This window comes from Hyla sarda, chromosome 10 (genome assembly GCF_029499605.1).
Source record: "Hyla sarda isolate aHylSar1 chromosome 10, aHylSar1.hap1, whole genome shotgun sequence".
NCBI lineage: Eukaryota > Metazoa > Chordata > Amphibia > Anura > Hylidae > Hyla > Hyla sarda.
Window position 1 is genome coordinate 118,789,240 of NC_079198.1, and position 18,672 is coordinate 118,807,911.

Here is an 18,672-nt window from a genome sequence, read left to right on the forward strand (position 1 = left end):
CACTGGTCTATGTAGAGGACAGGAGCTTCTTCAGCGTCCTGTACAGAACACGGAATGTCCTAGGAAAATGGAGCCGCCCTCACCTGGTGTCCAAAGGAGCAGCTAACCCTGGTACAGTTATGTAATACCTCCCTGTACTGTAGGGGGCGCTACCAGACACCAGTCAGTGCATACACTTCAGTAATACAGGTAAAGAGTAGTACAGAACATGTAATACCTCCCTGTACTGTAGGGGGTGCTACCAGATATCAGTCAGTGCATACACTTCAGTAATACAGGTAAAGAGTAGTACAGAACATGCAATACCTCCCTGTACTGTAGGGGGTGCTACCAGACATCAGTCAGTGCATACACTTCAGCAATACAGGTAAAGAGTAGTACAGAACATGTTATACCTCCCTCTACTGTAGCAGGCACTACCAGACACCAGTCAGTGCATACACTTCAGTAATACAGGTAAAGAGTACAGAACATGTAATACCTCCCTGTACTGTAGCAGGCACTACTAGACACCAGTCAGTGCATACACTTCAGTAATACAGGTAAAGAGTACAGAACATGTAATACCTCCCTCTACTGTAGCAGGCACTACCAGACACCAGTCAGTGCATGCACTTTAGGAATACACCGGTTTTACCAGTGAAATATCCATTCTGATTGGTCGATTCTTCCAGTCATTGACATGTTTCACAGATTCCATAGTATTGTATGTTGAGTCTGGTTCCAAGTTACAATGGTCCAGAAAAGACAATTGTATGTTGAAACTATTGTACGTTGAGGCCATTGTAAGTTGAGGGATCACTGTATAAACACAACACTAACTGGGTAAGAATGTAAGGACACAAACCTGCCATATGTCTGACCATGTATCTTACAATTGCAGAAACACAAGGGTTAGTTCTTTTGAAAGCTCAAAGTCTGTTTCTCCCCAGACCCTCTTTATATATACTGCTTTTGTGGCTATTTTCTGTAACCTAGACATATTATTCTCATTACTTTAATGGTTATACCCCAGAGATTTATAGGGAAAAAAATAGTATACTTAACATTGACTAATTATATTACTATTAGAAGCATAAAGTTAAATTGTGCTCTTTGTATCTACAACTGAATGATAGCAATTTTGGGCTGCCACCTTTTTTACCCTAAAAATCCCAGGCCGGATTAGGACATGTTTACATGCACCAGTTTTTAGGCAATGTGGACATTTTTGGACCGCATTTTTCTCAAGGTGTAAAACACATACCCCATCCTTGTAGAGTTCTATATATGAATACTTTATCCATGTAGAGTATTATTTATAAATACCTCATCCATGTAGGCTCAAGTCCTGCAGGAACTCGTGGGAACTAAGTTCCTGCAGTTTTCCACAGCAGGAACACCATTCCTATTAGTAGGAATCCTGCAGGTCCAGGCCTTTAGTGGAAATCTTGGGTGAGTTCCCACACTTTCTTTCCCAGTACTTGACCACTGGTTCTGAGTATAAACACTAGAGATGTGCCAACTTACAGTAAATTCGATTCATCACGAACTTCTCGGCTCGGCAGTTGATGACTTATCCTGCATAAATTAGTTCAGCTTTCAGGTGCTCCGGTGGGCTGGAAAAGGTGGATACAGTCCTAGTAGAATCTTTCCTAGGACTGTATCCACCTTTTCCAGCCCTACGGAGCACCTGAAAGCTGAACTAATTTATACAGGATAAGTCATCAACTGCCGAGCCGAGAAGTTTGTGACGAATCAAATTTAATGTAAGTTTGCTCATCTCTAATAAACACATCATGCATGTAGCATTACTACGTATGAGGTACAAAAAAGGAAAAGAAAAATTTCTAATCATTTGTAAATTATAAATTACTTCGATTAATTTTTTTTTATTCTTCCAGTACTTATCAGCTGCTGTATGCTCCAGAGGAAGTTGTATAGTTCTTTCTAGTCTGACCACAGTGCTCTCTGCTGACACCTCAGTCCATGCCAGGAACTGTCCAGAGCAGGTGCAAATCCCCATAGTGAACCTATCCTACTCTGGATAGTTCCTGACACGGACAGAGGTGTCAGCAGAGAGCACTGTGGTCAGACTGGAAAGAACTACACAACTTCCTCTGGAGCACACAGCAACTGATAAGTACTGGAATGACCCTGGTGGTTATCTAGACTGCAGAACAAGGTTAACAATGGCTTTTCTAGAACAAATAAGAACTCACCATGAGATGTCAGTAGCAGCGGTACTCTTGCAGGGAGCAGTGTCTTTGTAGGATGGCTCAGATAAAAGGGCAATCAACAAACACTCAACAGGACATCATACTGCAGAGACTGAAGGAAATATCTGACAACAAAAGGACCAGAAAACATAATGGGCAGCATGCTACAATATATCAGAGAAACATACAAAATGTACAGTGTGTGCAGCAGGCATGCCTGAGGAGATCCGCAGCTCACAGGACAGATATATGAAGACAATGGAAAGGATCCAGCTCCCAGGTGTGAAGTAATCCAGTAAAACGTAACCTTTAATCGTGCATATTAAAACCAAAAAAAGGATAGCCACAAAGTGGCAAGTGACATGTCACTAGTAAAAAGAAGGTGAAACTCCGACACGTTTCGAGCTGTCACTCTTAGTCAAGGAGCCATGTACCACCTGCACTTACCCCAACGTACGTTTCGCGCTGCTGCGCTTCGTCAGGGGGCGTGACGTCCCCTGACGAAGCGCAGCAGCGCGAAATGTACGTTGGGGTAAGTGCAGGGCAGGTGGTACATGGCTCCTCATTGGTGACTAATCTTTATTCTTCTGTACTGTATGCTTTTACAATTTGCACTATTCCTTTGTTAGGGTTTTTATTTATTTATCCTTCTGTGTACTGTGCATTCGATTGTACTGATTGGCCTATTACTCCCAATGTGTGCTTTTGTATCTCCTGCTTTTTATTCAGTTCTGTGTACTGTGCCCACATATTGTTCTTAAAGGAGTACTCCGACGCAAAACTTTTACCTGTGAAAAGAAGCATGAATAAAAGTTATATTACATTGTAATGTACTCACCTTGTCCATATCGGCTTCTTCCCGGACTTCTCCTCGGTTTTCCATCAGGCCGGAAGCTGGTGCCTTTGATGACGCTCGACTGCCTTTTTTTCACGATCCTGCGCTATCTTCGCCCGGTGACTCATCAATCCCATGAATCACTGCGGGCTGTGCCGGCCTCCCAGCCCGGAGTCGGCTACTCCCCCTAACTTAATTTATTCATTTATGCGCTGAGCTGCCATAGGCTCAGCTCAGCAAACGCCCACCTAAGTGCTGTCATTCAGTCAGGGGGAGGGCAGGAGCTGGCCGGATGTCAGGAGCGGGCATGCTGGGAGATGTAGTTTTTCCCAGCGCGGGCCAGGAACTTTGGGCGGCCGTAACAGGAGAACGGCTGGGCCGTTTAACAAGATTGAGGGGTCGTTGGACAGGTAAGTTAATGGGCTACAGTTAAAGGGTACCTCTCATCAAAAAAACTTTTGATATATTATAGATTAATGCATGCAGAATAACTTCACAATTGCATGTTATTAAAAAATATGCTTCTTTCTATTTAATTTTCCACTTTGAAGAAATGACCACTAGGGGTCTCCCTACCAGTCCTGGCAGCAAGCATTTCAGACTCATGCTGGAGTCCTAAACACTACGAGCTGCCAGTCTGCTTTGTTCACAAAGGAGAACACTCAGAGCTGCCAGCCTGCTTTGTTCACAGCCTGTTTGGCTGTGAACAAAGCAGGCTGGCAGCTCTGAGTGTTTAGGACTCCAGCATGAGTCAGAAATGCTTTCTGACAGGACTGATCGGGAAAAATACAATAGAAAGAAGCATATTTTTCATTAACATGCTATTGGAAAGTTATTCAACATTCATTAATCTAAAATATATCAAAAGTTTATTTGATGAGAGGTACCCTTTAATGGGCTACATTGTGGCATTTTTTTTTTGTGGTGCATCGGAGTACTCCTTTAAGGATTATTTTCTATGTATCTTCAATAAAGCTTTATATATTTTTGCATAACTTTTCGTGTTGCTGAGTCTCTACATTGGGTGGTTTAAATTACATCCCTGACAAGCTCTTACACAAAATATTGCTCTTACATCTAAATGAAATGCACCCAAAAACCCACCTGCAGAAAGTCCATTCAGTATTTCTGAGCAATATTCATTTGACGCATCAGTCTTTTCATGGCAATCTTTACATTTGCATTTCTAAATGTGTATATGAATGGATTTAGCAGCGGTGCAATGATTGTATACATCACAGCGATTAACCTGTCTTGGGCCATGGAGTAGCTGGATTTTGGTCTAAAATACATAAAAATTCCGGAACCAAAAAATATGACTACAACTGTAAAATGGGACACACAAGTAGATAAAGCCTTTCTCCTGTTGGTGGTTGACTTCATATTGACAATGGTGGATATGATCTTTATGTAAGAGATCATGGTCAGTATAAAGGACCCTACAATAACCAACCCACTGATCATAAAAATGGCAATTTCATTGAACCAGGTATCGGAACACGACAGTTTAAGTAAAGGAGGAATATCGCAGAAAAAATGATCAATTTTCTTATTGCAAAAAGGCAACGTAAAGGTGAGCACGGTGTGTATGAGGGCGTTGACTGCCGCAATGAGCCATGAGCCCGATATGAGCTGAATACAAACCTTCCTGCTGAGAATAATAGTATATTGAAGGGGGTTACATATGGCATTATACCGGTCATAGGCCATAGCTGCAAGCATATAACACTCTGCTCCCCCTAAAAGAAGAAACCAATACATTTGCACAACACACCCATAAAAAGTGATGGTTTTACACGTAGTTAAAAAGTTGGAAAGCATCTTGGGAACTGTGGAAGTGATGTAACATATTTCTAAAAAGGAGAAATTGGCAAGAAAAAAGTACATAGGTGTCTGTAGATTGGGACTAAATCGAACCACAAAAATGATGAACAGGTTAGCAAAGACGGTTGTTGCGTAGATACATAAAAACAATACAAACAGTAAACACTGTATCTTCGAAACATCTGTGAGACCGGCCAGAATAAATTCATCGATTGTGGTGAAGTTTTTGCCTTGTGTCTCCTCACTTATTTCTGCATAAAATAAATTAAGAAATAAAATAATGTTAAGTAGAGCTAATAATTTATTCCTTCAGGGTGTCCCACTTGCTGAGGGGCAGGAAGTTGTAACTCCGCAATAAGCACATTTTAATAAAATTTGTTCAAAGCGTACCATAACTCCACGAGAATAAGGAGAATCGAGTCCTCCTGAACCCGACAGCTAGTCTAAGCAGCTGGCCTGCCTGTATCACTAACTTCATGCCAACACAACAGCCATATTTTTATCAAGTCATATTGATTTCATTGTTGGGCCATGTATGGCCAGAACTGTTTCTGTTGTTTTAAATTTATGTACCAATTTTTTTTTTAAATATAGCACTTTTTAAATGGATTAAAATGTATTCACAAATCTAATTTAACAAGACTTAAAGTGACTATCCAATGTAAGGTGACTTAAGTAATTAAGTGTCAGCCAGTAATGGACATGTTTACCAAGGATCTGTGCTTGTGCTGGTGGTAAATGGCCGCGTCCTGTGTCCCCCATCACGCTGTTGGCTTGTTTTTGGGAACTTGCTACTTCCCGTTTCTGTGGTCTCTCTCAGACTGCAATTCCCTGCATTCTTAGTTTCAAGGTGGGAGGTGACTTATTTCCCTCCCACACATCGGTCACCCCACCCATTGCAGCACAGCTATGCTCCCATTAATCACATGACTTGCCTGATATCACCTGACACACAATCTATGGATCTGTGAGATGATAAATGTCTGCACACATGCGTGGGTAACGTCATCAGGGGGCTGGCTTCACACACAACAGATGAAGCAGCCAAGCCCCCTTTCAGCACCTGAGTTGTGCTGTATTGTATTGGGCTGCAAAGCAAGCTGGGAAAGGACCAAGAACACTCATTTTGTAGGGTGCAAAAAATGAACTTCTGGGGAAGAGAAAGACAAAGAAATGTGATACCAGCCACCAAACACAGGTAAGCAAAGTATATTAGTGTCTAGACTAACTTTGCTGCTCCTGTCTCACATTTAAAGAACCAAAAATCCCCAAAAATCCATGCATAAACGCAATGAATACATGCTCTTGCACATTATAGTGAGGCATAGGCAGATCAGGATCATATTGTCTACACAACTGAAGCAAAGCAGGACTGTCAGGGTGGCATGGTGTGATGTGCAAGGCAGCCAGGCTAGTTGCCCAGACTAGCCTTCTGTCACCATGTGGATGGTTTGGTTATGGAGAAATCGATGAGCATGTTATGAGTGCTTCCTGATTTTCATTGAGTAAGGCTGGGTTCACACCACGTTTTTGCAATACAGTTCCTGTATCAGGTTTTTGATAAAAAATGGATTCCTCTAAACCTGACTAAACTGTATCAAAACGTGTATACGGTTTGAAAAATGTTGTCCAGCTGCATCAGTTTTTTAAGAACAAACCGTATACCTTTTTAACTTTTCACTCCATTACGAATAAAGTTTTACTTGTTTGATTGAAATTCCGAGAAAAAAAACCGAGCAAAGCCAAAAACCGTATGGTGAAAACTGGATGGAACGTCCGCACATACGGTTCTGTACGGTTCCCATTGACTCCCAGTAAAGTATACAGTTTAATACAGTTTTTCACCCGGACCAAAAACCGTGGTAGGCCATGGTTTTCTGTCCCGAACAAAAAAAAAAGTAAAAAACCGTCTGGTTTGAAACCGTATACATTATGGTGCATACGGTTTTGAATGGGAAGTCTATGGGCACGGTTTTCTGCGCGGTTGCATACGTTTTTTTTAAATGAAATCGTATGCCGAAACCGCATAGTAAAATCGTGGTGTGAACCCACCCTAAGGTACATTGTAACAAAATTCCATTTAAATGTGTTGAAGTCTTATGAGTTATTGCCATTTTTTCTGAGCCTCCATCAAGTGGGACATCGTGCACATGTCAGTATCAGATGTACAGCTAAAGTAAAAATAAATACCGTAAATACTGAATGTAAGACAAAAATGTTTAGTGCAAAATAACATCAACTAATTGTTCCCTTGGTATACTCCTCTGCTTTTATCCCATTCTATCTAACATGCAGTTAAGAATGTCAATAAGAATATGGCCTTGAGATCATATAGGGGGTCAGTGAAACGGCCATAGGATGTGAGTGTCCCACGAGTACCATGCTTGTTTCATGTATACCGCAATACAATAAAGCAACAAACATTTATTCCAGTATTGGGTGAGTGCAACTTCTGTCTTTTTTCCATGTGGAGGATATGTTTCTGTTATTCCATGAAAATTAAGCACCCCAAAAGGGGATAATGACCACCCCTAGTACTACAAGTCTCAGTGAGATTGAGAGCAGCGCCGACCCACTAATCCATTCTAATGTGATCAAAAAGATTATGGGGGAGATTTATCGAAACCTGTCCAGAGGAAAAGTTGCTGAGTTGCCCATAGCAACCAATCAGATCGCTTCTTTCATTTTTGAAAAAGCCTCTGAAAAACGAAAGAAGCGATCGGATTGGTTGCTATGGGAAACTCAGCAACTTTTCCTCTGGACAGGTTTCGATAAATCTCCCCCTATGTGTTGCAGTAGCTCATCCTTATTTGCCTATCCATTTATTCGAGGAAGAAAACAGTGAGGGGGTGGTCAACTTTACTATTGGTTGGTAGGGATGTTGTTGATAACCTCTGACAAGTGTATCTGCATCATTCTAACTGGCCCACAAGTGAAAAGAAGGAATATGCGGAAAAAGTGAATATTCGTAATTTCGAATATATAGCGAATATATTCGCAATATTCGCAAATTTGCGATATTCATGATAAAAATTAAAAATGCAAATATTTGCGCACAACACTACTAAGCAATTGTCTGAGCTAGTGATTGTGTGTCTGTATACAAGAGTGTGAAGTATACAAGTGAGTGTAAGTATAAAAGGGAGATGGAATTAAAATTAAGGGACTTGAAATTCAGGGAATTTAATTGAAATATTTGATTTTTTTTTTTTTTTACTGTTAATTTTTGCAATCCACAAATCTAGTATGGCCTCCATGTTGGAAAAGGCAGTCCAGTGTGCATCTTGCACAATGTATGCAATCCTTGAACAGCAGATTGAGGTGCATATTTTTGTGCAGGGTGTGTGCGAGTTGTTCATTTGGAAACCCAGATCCTGGATCTAGAGGAGCAACTGGCAACAATGAGATGCATTGACAACTTGGAGAGGAGTCTCCTGCTCACTGAGCAAGTACTCTCTGGGGTAGAGGTGGGGGATGATATTGGGACGGAGGTGCATGACAGTCAGGCAGTTAGCTGGGTTACAGTTAGAAAACGGGGTAGGGGGAAAGGTGTCAGGGAGGCTAGTCCTGAACTGGCACACCCCAACAAGTTTTCCCAGTTGGCAGATGAGGGGGATGCCATTTCAGAGCTAGCGGTACTGCAGCAGGACTCTGCCTCTGACTGTCAGGGGGGTGTCTGTTCCAGTAAGGAGGGAGGGAGGAGTGCAGGGCAGGCCAGACAGGTACTGGGGGACTCAATTATTAGGGGGACAGATAGGGCGATCTGGGTTGACAGGTTTCTGGGTGGAGCTGGAGAGGACCCAGCAGTCATGGTACATATTGACACCAATGACAATGTAAGAGGTAGGTGGGGTGTCCTTAAAAATGTTTTCAGGGACTTAGGCCGCAAGCTTAAGGCAAGGACCTCCAAGGTAATATTTTCTAAAATATTACCTGTTCCAAGAGCCACACCAGAGAGGCAGCGGGAGATTAGGGAGGTAAACAAGTGTTTCAGAAGCTGGTGTAGGAAGGAGGGGTTTGGGTTCATGGAGAACTGGGCCGAGTTCGCTGTCGGTTACCGGCTCTACCATAGGGACAGGCTGCACCTCAATGGGGAGGGTGGCTAGAAGGGTGGAGGAGTGTTTAAACTAGGGACTGGGGGAACCTACAACATAGAGGGGGAAGATAGTGTAGATAGAGAGGGGGGACTTATTAATGTACCTGGGGGTGGATCGGCGGGAGGGGTTAGAATAGTTAATAGGGATAGGCTTCATAGGAAGAATTGAATTGCATGTTGACTAATGTCAGAAGTCTGACCAATAAAACTGATGAACTGGAGTGGTTGATGTCTGAGGAGGATTATGACATAGTGGGTATAACAGAGACTTGGTTGGACGATAGCTGTGACTGGGCGGTCATCATACAGGGTTATAGTCTATTCAGGAAGGATCAGACAAAACGGAAAGGGAAGGAGTTAGTCTTTATGTGAAATTGAGTCTGAAGGCCGCACTGCGGGAGGATATACGGGAGGGAAACGATATTGTGGAGTCATTATGGGTAGAAATATATGGAGATGAAAATAAAAATATTCTGATAGGGGTTTGTTATAAGTCACCAAACATAATGGAAGAGGCAGAAGATCAATTACGGAGGCAAATAAACAAAGCAGCAAATCAGAATGAGGTGATAATAATGGGGGACTTTAACTATCCTGATATAAACTGGGAGACTGAGACCTGTGAATCTCATAAAGGAAACAGGTTTCTGACTATAACTAAAGACAATTATCTGTCACAAATGGTGCAGAGCCCGACCAGAGGGGGCGCCCTACTAGACTTAATATTAACCAACAGACCAACTAATGTGCAGGTAGAAGGACACCTAGGAAATAGTGATCATAATATAATACATTATAGCTTGTTCTTTAATAAGGGAATCTCTCGAGGAGCCACAAAAACTATGAACTTTAAGAAGACAAAGTTTGATCAACTCAGAGAAGCCCTTAACAATATAAATTGGGAGAATGTCCAGAAAAACAAGAATACTGACACTAAATGGGAGACTTCAAAATATCTTAAATTCTCACTGTAAGAGGTATATACCTTATGGGAATAAAAGGGTCAGAAATAAAAGAAAACCAATGTGGATGAATAAAAATGTTATAGGGGCAATAAATGACAAAAATAAAGCATTTTAACCACTAAAACAGGACGGCAGTGAAGAAGCATTAATAAGCTATAGAGAAAATGTAAAATATGTAAAAAAGAAAAAAAAATAGATAAAAGCCGCAAAAATAGAGACAGAAAGACTCATTGCCAAAGAGAGTAAAACAAACCCAAAATGGTTTTTAACTATATACATAGCAAAAAGGTTAAACATGAAAGTGTTGGCCCTTTAAAAAGTGATAAGGAAGAAATTATAAACGGGGATCAGGAAAAAGCAAATATATTAAACAAATTATTCTCCACTGTAGTCACCAAGGAAAATGAAAGGCCAGGTGAAATACAGCGAGATAAGGTAAACTCCCCAGTACAGGTCACCTGTCTAACCCAGGAAGAAGCACAGGTCACCTGTATAACCCAGGAAGAAGTACAGCTTGGGCTGGGAAGTGGCAGATGAAGTAACACTGATAAATGTAAGGTAATGCACATGGGGAGGGAAAATTCGGGCTGGGATTATGTATTAAATGGGAGAACACTTGGGACGACTGATGTGGAAAAGGACTTAGGAGTCTTAGTTAACAGTACATTTAGCTGTAGTGACCAGTGTCAGGCAGCTGCTGCCAAGGCTAATAAAATCATGGTGAGCATCAATAGGGGCATAGATGCCCACGACAAGGAAATAATTCTACAGCTGTACAAATCACTAGTCAGACCACACATCGAATACTGTGTACAGTACTGGTCAGACCACACATAGAATACTGTGTACAGTACTGGTCAGACCACACATGGAATTCTGTGTACAGTACTGGTCAGACCACACATGGAATACTGTGTACAGTACTGGTCAGACCACACATAGAATAATGTGTACAGCACTGGTCAGACCACACATAGAATACTGTGTACAGTACTGGTCAGACCACACATGGAATACTGTGTACAGTACTGGGCACCAGTGTACAAGAAAGATATAGTGGAGCTGGAGAGGGTTCAAAGACGGGCAACCAGGGTAATACGGGGAATGGGAGGACCACAGTACCCAGAAAGATTATCAGAATTGGGGTTATTTAGTTTAGAAAAAAGAAGGCTTAGGGGAGACCTAATAACTGTGTATAAATATATCAGGGGGCCGTACAGAGATCTCTCCCATGATCTATTTATACCCAGGACTGTATCTATAACAAGGGGGCATCCTCTACGTCTAGAGGAAAGAAGGTTTCTACACCAGCACAGATGGGGGTTCTTTACTGTAAGAGCAGTGAGACTTCTCTGCCTGAGGAGGTGGTCATGGTGAACTCTGTAAAAGAATTTCAAAAGGGGCTTGGATGCATTTTTGGAGAATAACAACATTACAGGTTATGGATTCTAGATCTATAGGGACAGAACATTGATCTGGATTTATTCTGATGCCATATTTGGAGTCGGGAAGGAATTTTTTTTACCTCTAGTATGAGGTTTTTTTTCCTCCTCTGGATCAACTCCGCAGGGACTCATTAGGGTTATTGGTTGAACCTGATGGACACCACGTTTTTACACCACCGCAGAATAATTCACAGCAGAGTCTTATTTTAAAGGATTTTTATTCTAGGCATAATAATTTTTTTTATATGTAGTGGGGTCATTCTTACCTGCCCTGATGCTTCGCAGTTGCCGTTCTGATGTCTCACCATTGCTCCCTGTACATCTCCAGTCCACCGTTGGGCGAAAACCTCTGAAACTCTGCACAGTGTTATGCACAATACCCAGATCCCAAATAGTGTTTAGACTTCCTTGTAGCAGACTTGACGTGAACAGGATGCAAGATGGGCCTTATCTGAACCTAGCAGATACACTCTATGTTGGTGTATGCTCTTTTCTCTGACTGACTGATCTACCTAGCAGGAGCAGAGCTAGAAGTGCCTAGAGATGGTATGGGAAGCCTTTCACTAAGCCTTTCCAGAAGTTTCTAGATAGCAACTAGCTGGAGAGGGTGTCATATGACTAACAATTAACTCAGATTATACAAACTATGCAAATGTTTAACATTTACACTTCTGCAATACCTCAGTGTATGCTGTGAAGACAGTGCAATATACAACAAAGCAATTATACAGGTTAACAACCAATACCACTAAACCAGATTTAGGCACTTTGCCAGAGATTCCTTGGCCACATGACAGCTCTATTCTGTAATATCTGGGGGCAGCGCTGACCTACCTCAGCCAGTGATAGGTTGAGGAGGATCTTTCTCCGCAAACAAAACATCATAAGAATTGGTGAAGAGCAGGGAGAAGCGGGGACTGAAAGACATCCAAATGGCAGCTGTGGCGGGTTGGTGGTAAGTATGGTTTATTTTTTATTGTTTAAGTGCCTCTACTAAATTAAAAAAAAAAAATTCTTATCGCTGGAAAACCCATTTAAGCCTTTTGATGCTTAGCTTTTAGATCTTTTGAGTACATGGTGCTGTTACTTGTTAACTTTATGATAGGTTTATCATTACTGTGATTGTTACATAATTGTATTATCTTTTTAACATTTGTGTTACATTTTTTAATTTCAAGTATTGTTTTCTTCATGTCTTTTGTAGACTCTTCCTTTTAACACAATGGCCCCGATTTACTAAGAGTGTTGTGTAGTTTTCTTTGTGGGTTTACATTCCCTACAAATTTTTCTCCACAGTATTTACTAAGGTTTCCCTACATTTTGCACTTTTCCCTACATTTCGCTTTTTTACACCTGCTCTGATCTGTCGGGTTTTCCTCAGCTCAAATCCACCACATTTTCTGTGGAAACCTTAGTAAATATGTTTTTTTGTGAAAATGTGGGGGACATGCCCCTTTTCGATGACCACGCCTCTTTCCCTGACTGCCACGCCCCCTTTTTGGGATATATTTTTTTCAGAGTTGGTCTGTTTTTTTTCAATTCTGGCGCAAATTCTGGAGCAGACAGAATTTCTGGTGTAAAGCACCAGAATCTGGTGCACAACCTGACAAAACAGGTCGGGTTTACAATAGTAAATCAGGGCCAATGTCTTGTTAGGTTTCCCCACAAACATTTATCCAGCTCTGTCTGTTATGTAGATTGTATTGTGTTAATTACAATAAAGGTGACTTTTTCTTGGGGTTCTTCATGACTTTGACATGACTTCTTCAAGGACTGCAACCCCTTTATCATTATCTACAATACTACCTGTACAGTCATGCAGTTGCCAAAATTTGTATTAGTATGCAAAAGTAAGAGTATGTAAAAAGAAAAAGTCCTATTTTCTTTCCTAAGTGAATTAGTGTAGATGAACCGAAATCCCATGTATAATATCTAGCCTTGTTGGTAAGAACTATATGGAACTGGGTAAAAACACTCACACTCTACTTCTGATATAAAATGTACAGTACAGACCAAAAGTTTGGACACCTTCTCATTCAAAGAGTTTTCTTTATTTTCATGACTATGAAAATTGTAGATTCACACTGAAGGCATCAAAACTATGAATTATCACATGTGGAATTATAGACATAACGAAAAAGTGTGAAACAACTGAAAATATGTCATATTCTAGGTGCAAAGTGTCCCCAAGTGCAGTCACAAAAATCATCAAGAGCTACAAAGAAACTGTCTGACATGCGGAGCGCCCCAGGAAAGGAAGACCAAGAGTCACCTCTGCTGCGGAGGATAAGTTCATCCGAGTCACCAGCCTCAGAAATCGCAGGTTAACAGCAGCTCAGATTAGAGACCAGGTCAATGCCAGACAGAGATCTAGCAGCAGACACATCTCTAGAACAACTGCTAAGAGGAGACGGTGTGAGGCCTTCATGGTAGAATATCTGCTAGGAAACCACTGCTAAGTAGTGTTGAGCGGCATAGGCCATATTCGAATTCGCGAATATTCGCGAATATATGGACGAATATTCGTCATATATTCGCGAATATTCGCATATATTCGCATATTCGTTATATCCTCGTTTTATTTTCGCTTATGCGAAAATTCACATATGCGAAAATTAACATGTGGAAATTCGCATATGCGAAAATTAGCATATGCGAATTTTTCGCATATGTGAATTTTCGCACGCCAGTCTCACACAGTAGTATTACAGCCTTCTTTACACCACACAACCTGGAAGCAGAGAGGGATGATCACTGTGATGTGTACTGTGAAGAAAAAAAAAAAAAAAAAACGAATATTCGTAATTACGAATATATAGCGCTATATTCGCGAAATTCGCGAATTCGCGAATATGCGATATTGGCGAATAATATTCGAATTGCGAATATTCGCGAGCAACACTACTGCTAAGGACAGGCAACAAGCAGAAGAGACTTGTTTGGGCTAAAGAACACAAGGAATGGACATTAGACCAGTGGAAACCTGTGCTTTGGTCTGATGAGTCCAAATGTGAGATCTTTGGTTCCAACGGATGGACTCTACGTGCCTGGTTCTCACCATGAAGCATGGAGGAGGAGGTGTGATGGTGGGGGTGGGGGGGGGTGCTTTGCTGGTGACACTGTTGGGGATTTAAATATTACAAAAAATGGAGAGGCTCCTGTGGGAAGGTTTGCAAAATTACCCGAGCTGCCCAATCTGGCACCTGTACCTAAGGTGTCTGAAAAGACTACTGAATGATCAGAAATATTGAGGCTCAAGGTCGTTAGATAATGTACACACAAGTGTGTACATTATCTAACGACCTTGAGCCTCAATATTTCTTATCACTGTTGGGGATTTATTCAAATTTGAAGGCATACTGAACCAGCATGGCTACCACAGCATCTTGCAGCGGCTGCTATTCCATCCGGTTTGCGTTTAGATGGACTATCATTTATTTTTCAACAGGACAATGACCCCAAACACACCTCCAAGCTGTGTAAGGGCTATTTGACTAAGAAGGAGAGTGATGGGGTGCTGCGCCAGATGACCTGGCCTCCACAGTCACCGGACCTGAACCCAATGAAGGAAAAAGGGCCAACAAGTGCTAAGCATCTCTGGGAACTCCTTCAAGACTGTTGGAAGACCATTTCAGGTGACTACCTCTTGAAGCTCATCAAGAGAATGCCAAGAGTGTGCAAAGCAGTAATCAAAGCAAAAGGTGGCTAGAACCTACAATATGACAGATTTTCACACTTTTTTGTTATGTCTATAATTCCACATGTGTTAATTCATAGTTTTGATGCCTTCAGTGTGAATCTACAATTTTCATAGTCATGAAAATAAAGAAAACTCTTTGAATGAGAAGGTGAGTCCAAACTTTTGGTCTGTACTGTACATTGAATACAAACAAATTACAAACACAAAAAAAAAAAAAAAAAAAACATATTATATAAAAAAATAAAAAATCCCCATGAATATAACATTCTTAAATGAAGAGATATTTATAAAGGTAACAACACACAAAGGTTATTTCGTTCTGACAACACAATTTTAACCCCATAGTTCCAACATATTGTTACTAACTTCTTGTAAACATTTTAGTAGCTGAAGAATAAAAAGCATTTCCAGAAAATCTACTATAAATAGGAAAATTGAACACAGATAGATTTCTGCAACAGAATAAATACGTGTGCCTGTTGTCAGACAAAGCTTATATTAATATGTCAGGTATGGATCACTGGGGGATGTTGTATGAAGCACGTACTTAGGGAAAAGTCAGTATAATAAATATTAAAGGAATTCATCAGGGCTTAATTATGCAGATAAATAACATTACAAAAAATAACTACTGAGGTGTAAAGGGATTGTTACATATTTGCGACAATTTATGATTGATATATTGTATCATATATGTATTGATTTTTTAGGAGATTGTCTTATGAAGTCAAGTCCATCTAGAACCCCATTTATGAGCCAGAATGGACAACCTCTTCCCTGCTGCCATTCTGGCAGACTCAAGCTGTCAATCATTTGAATGGCTGTCATGTAATGATGTATTGTCATTCCTGGGATATTGCCTTCGCAGACAAATACATAAGGTTTAGTATAAAACAGCATAAAATATTACTTTTATTATTAATATTAAAAACACACACCAAAGATCATGATAGCCACCCTTGGGGATTTGTAGAGAAGAAAAAAAGGGGAAAGGCCCACAGAGGCGCCTAGCGCATTACCCTAGGAGATAATGGGGTCCCCACCATCTGATTGATGGCCGCTCACCTGGAGCGTATATTATATACGCATGTAACCTCTATCTGAGGTAGAAGGAGGATTCTGTGCAGGCCCGCAGGTCTCAGGATGGATCCAAAGGGAAATCCTGTTAGTGAAGTGGATGTGATGAGGAAATCTGTCAATCTGAAGAAGGGGTATGCTGACCCCGAAACGCGTTATTGATGCTATGAACGAATAAAGCCTGAATTTAACTCACTTCCATGACTTGGCTGTGAAATTCTCTGGACTTCTGAGTGCCTACCTTAAGGTCATTTTTCCTCATCACATCCAACCCTTGGGGATTGACATGCACTCGCATATTTTTTGAACATGTAAAATAGGTAAGATACGTGTTTTACACTTGCGCTAACCCAGTGATTCCCAACCAGGGTGCATCCAGCTGTTGCAAAACTACAACTACAAGCATGCCTTGATAGCCAAAGGCTGTCCAGGCATGCTGGGAGTTGTAGTATTGTAACAGCTGGAGGCACCCTGGTTCATTGAGAAACAGTGGGTTAGCGCAAGTGTAAAACACGTATCTTACCTATTTTACATGTTCCAAAAAATACACATTACATAAAAATAAATGTACTAACAATAGGTATATCTTAAAAACACATATTTTACAATAAATATCTATATAAAAAATACAATAAAAATAACCAACATGACATGTTATACAGTGGTCCCTCAACATACGATGGTAATCCGTTCCAAATGGAGCATCGTTTGTTGAAACCATCGTATGTTGAGGGATCCGTGCAATGTAAAGTATAGGACAGTGGTCTACAACCTGCGGACCTCCAGATGTTGCAGAACTACTACACCCAGCATGCCCGGACAGCCGTTGGCTGTCCGGGCATGCTGGGAGTTGTAGTTTTGCAACATATGGAGGTCTGCAGGTTGAAGACCACTGGTATTGGAGGTTGTACTCACCTGTCCCCGCCGCTGCGAACCGTCACCGCTCGTCACTGCTGCCCTGGATGTCGCCTTCCATCGCTGTCCCCGAGGTGTCCCCAATGCTCCGGCAAAGCCTATGCTTCCCCGGCATCCTCGCTCTCCGTCGCCGCCATCATGTCGTTACGCACACCGCTCCTATTGGATGACGGGACGGTGTGCGCAGCGACGTGATGACGACGATGGAGAGCGCCGACGATGCAGGGGATCCCGAAGAGGACGCGCCGGAGCCCCGAGGACAGGTAAGTGATAGTCAGCGGACCACACAGGGCACCGTAAACGGCTATCCGGTGGCAGCTGAAGCAGTCTGCGCTGCTGGATAGCCGTTTATGCAATGGCCCCGACATACAAAAGCATGGTATATTGATCTGAGAGGCCATTGTATGTTGAAATGATCGTATGTCGGGGCCATCGTAGGTCGGGGGGGGGGGGGGGGGGGTCACTGTAGCTACTGAAACATCACCAAAACCACAAAAATGGATTCCTGAAAAAAGTCACATGACCTTTATTCTGTTCTCTAAACAGCTTTATGGTCTTAACAGAGCAGATGTTGCTTCAGTGGCCATCAGTGATGTTTTAATAGATTTATGATTATTTTAATACATGGAGGTCAATAAACAAGAGATTGAAAAAGTCAATGAATCTAACGTCTCCCGAATGATATCATGACAGTAATGACATGTCACTGTTTCCAGCATATTTGAAATGCGTAATCAGAAAAGATGTGCTACAATTCACACTGTGAACTTTGGCACATAATCTCATGCATACAATGAATATATGTTTTTGAACACTCATTTTGCGCATGATGCTCTTTGTGAACATGTCCTTCCATTGCAGCAAGCTACCAAAGTGATCTGTGCAGCAGTTGCTGTTGTATTTAGCTATTGTGGCGTCCTGCAGCAGTCATCTTTTGCTACTCAGAACACTGTTCGGGTAGATGTAGTCTCAAAGGTCTTTAGCTCTGTTTTAGGTTTATCTCTTTAAATGTACAGTGATCCCTCAACATACAATAGTTTCAACATACAATTGTCTTTTCTGGACCATTGTAAGTTGAAACCAGACTCAACATACAATGTACAGAGAGCCCAGATCCGTGAAACGTGTCAATGGCCGGAAGACCTGACCAATCAGAATGGGCATTTCACTGGTAAAACCCCTGTATTACTGAAGTGTATGCAATGACTGGTGTCTGGTAGCGCTCCCTACAAAACAGAGAGGTACTACATGTTCTGTACTCTTTACCTGTATTACTGAAGTGCATGCACTGACTGATGTCTGGTAGCGCCCCCTACAGTACAGGGAGGTATTACATGTTCTGTACTCTTTACCTGTATTACTGAAGTGTATGCACTGACTGGTGTCTGGTAGCGCCCCCTACAGTACAGGGAAGTATTACATGCTCTGTACTCTTTACCTGTACCAGGGTTACCTGCTCCTTTGGACACCAGGATAGGGCGACTACATGTTACTTTTTTAGGACATTGCCTGTTCTGTACAGGAACCCAAAGAAGCTCCTGTCCTCTACATAGACCAGTGTTTCCCAAGCAGGGTGCCCCCAGCTGTTGCAAAACTACAGCTCCCAGTATGCCCGGA

General features: G+C 41.6%; 1 protein-coding gene across 1 annotated transcript in view; it reads right to left on the reverse strand.

The window, feature by feature from the left end:
* LOC130293327 (olfactory receptor 5V1-like) overlaps nt 1-18,672 on the reverse strand; it is an 85,766-nt gene that overhangs the window by 40,369 nt on the left and 26,725 nt on the right. Inside the window, exons 4-5 of the mRNA XM_056541863.1 lie at nt 4,138-5,108; nt 2,202-2,323 (exon numbers count right to left, since the gene is read on the reverse strand). Coding sequence (XP_056397838.1) covers nt 4,153-5,108 — 956 coding nt within the window. The 3' untranslated portion in view covers nt 2,202-2,323; nt 4,138-4,152. The remainder of the gene's footprint in view (nt 1-2,201; nt 2,324-4,137; nt 5,109-18,672) is intronic.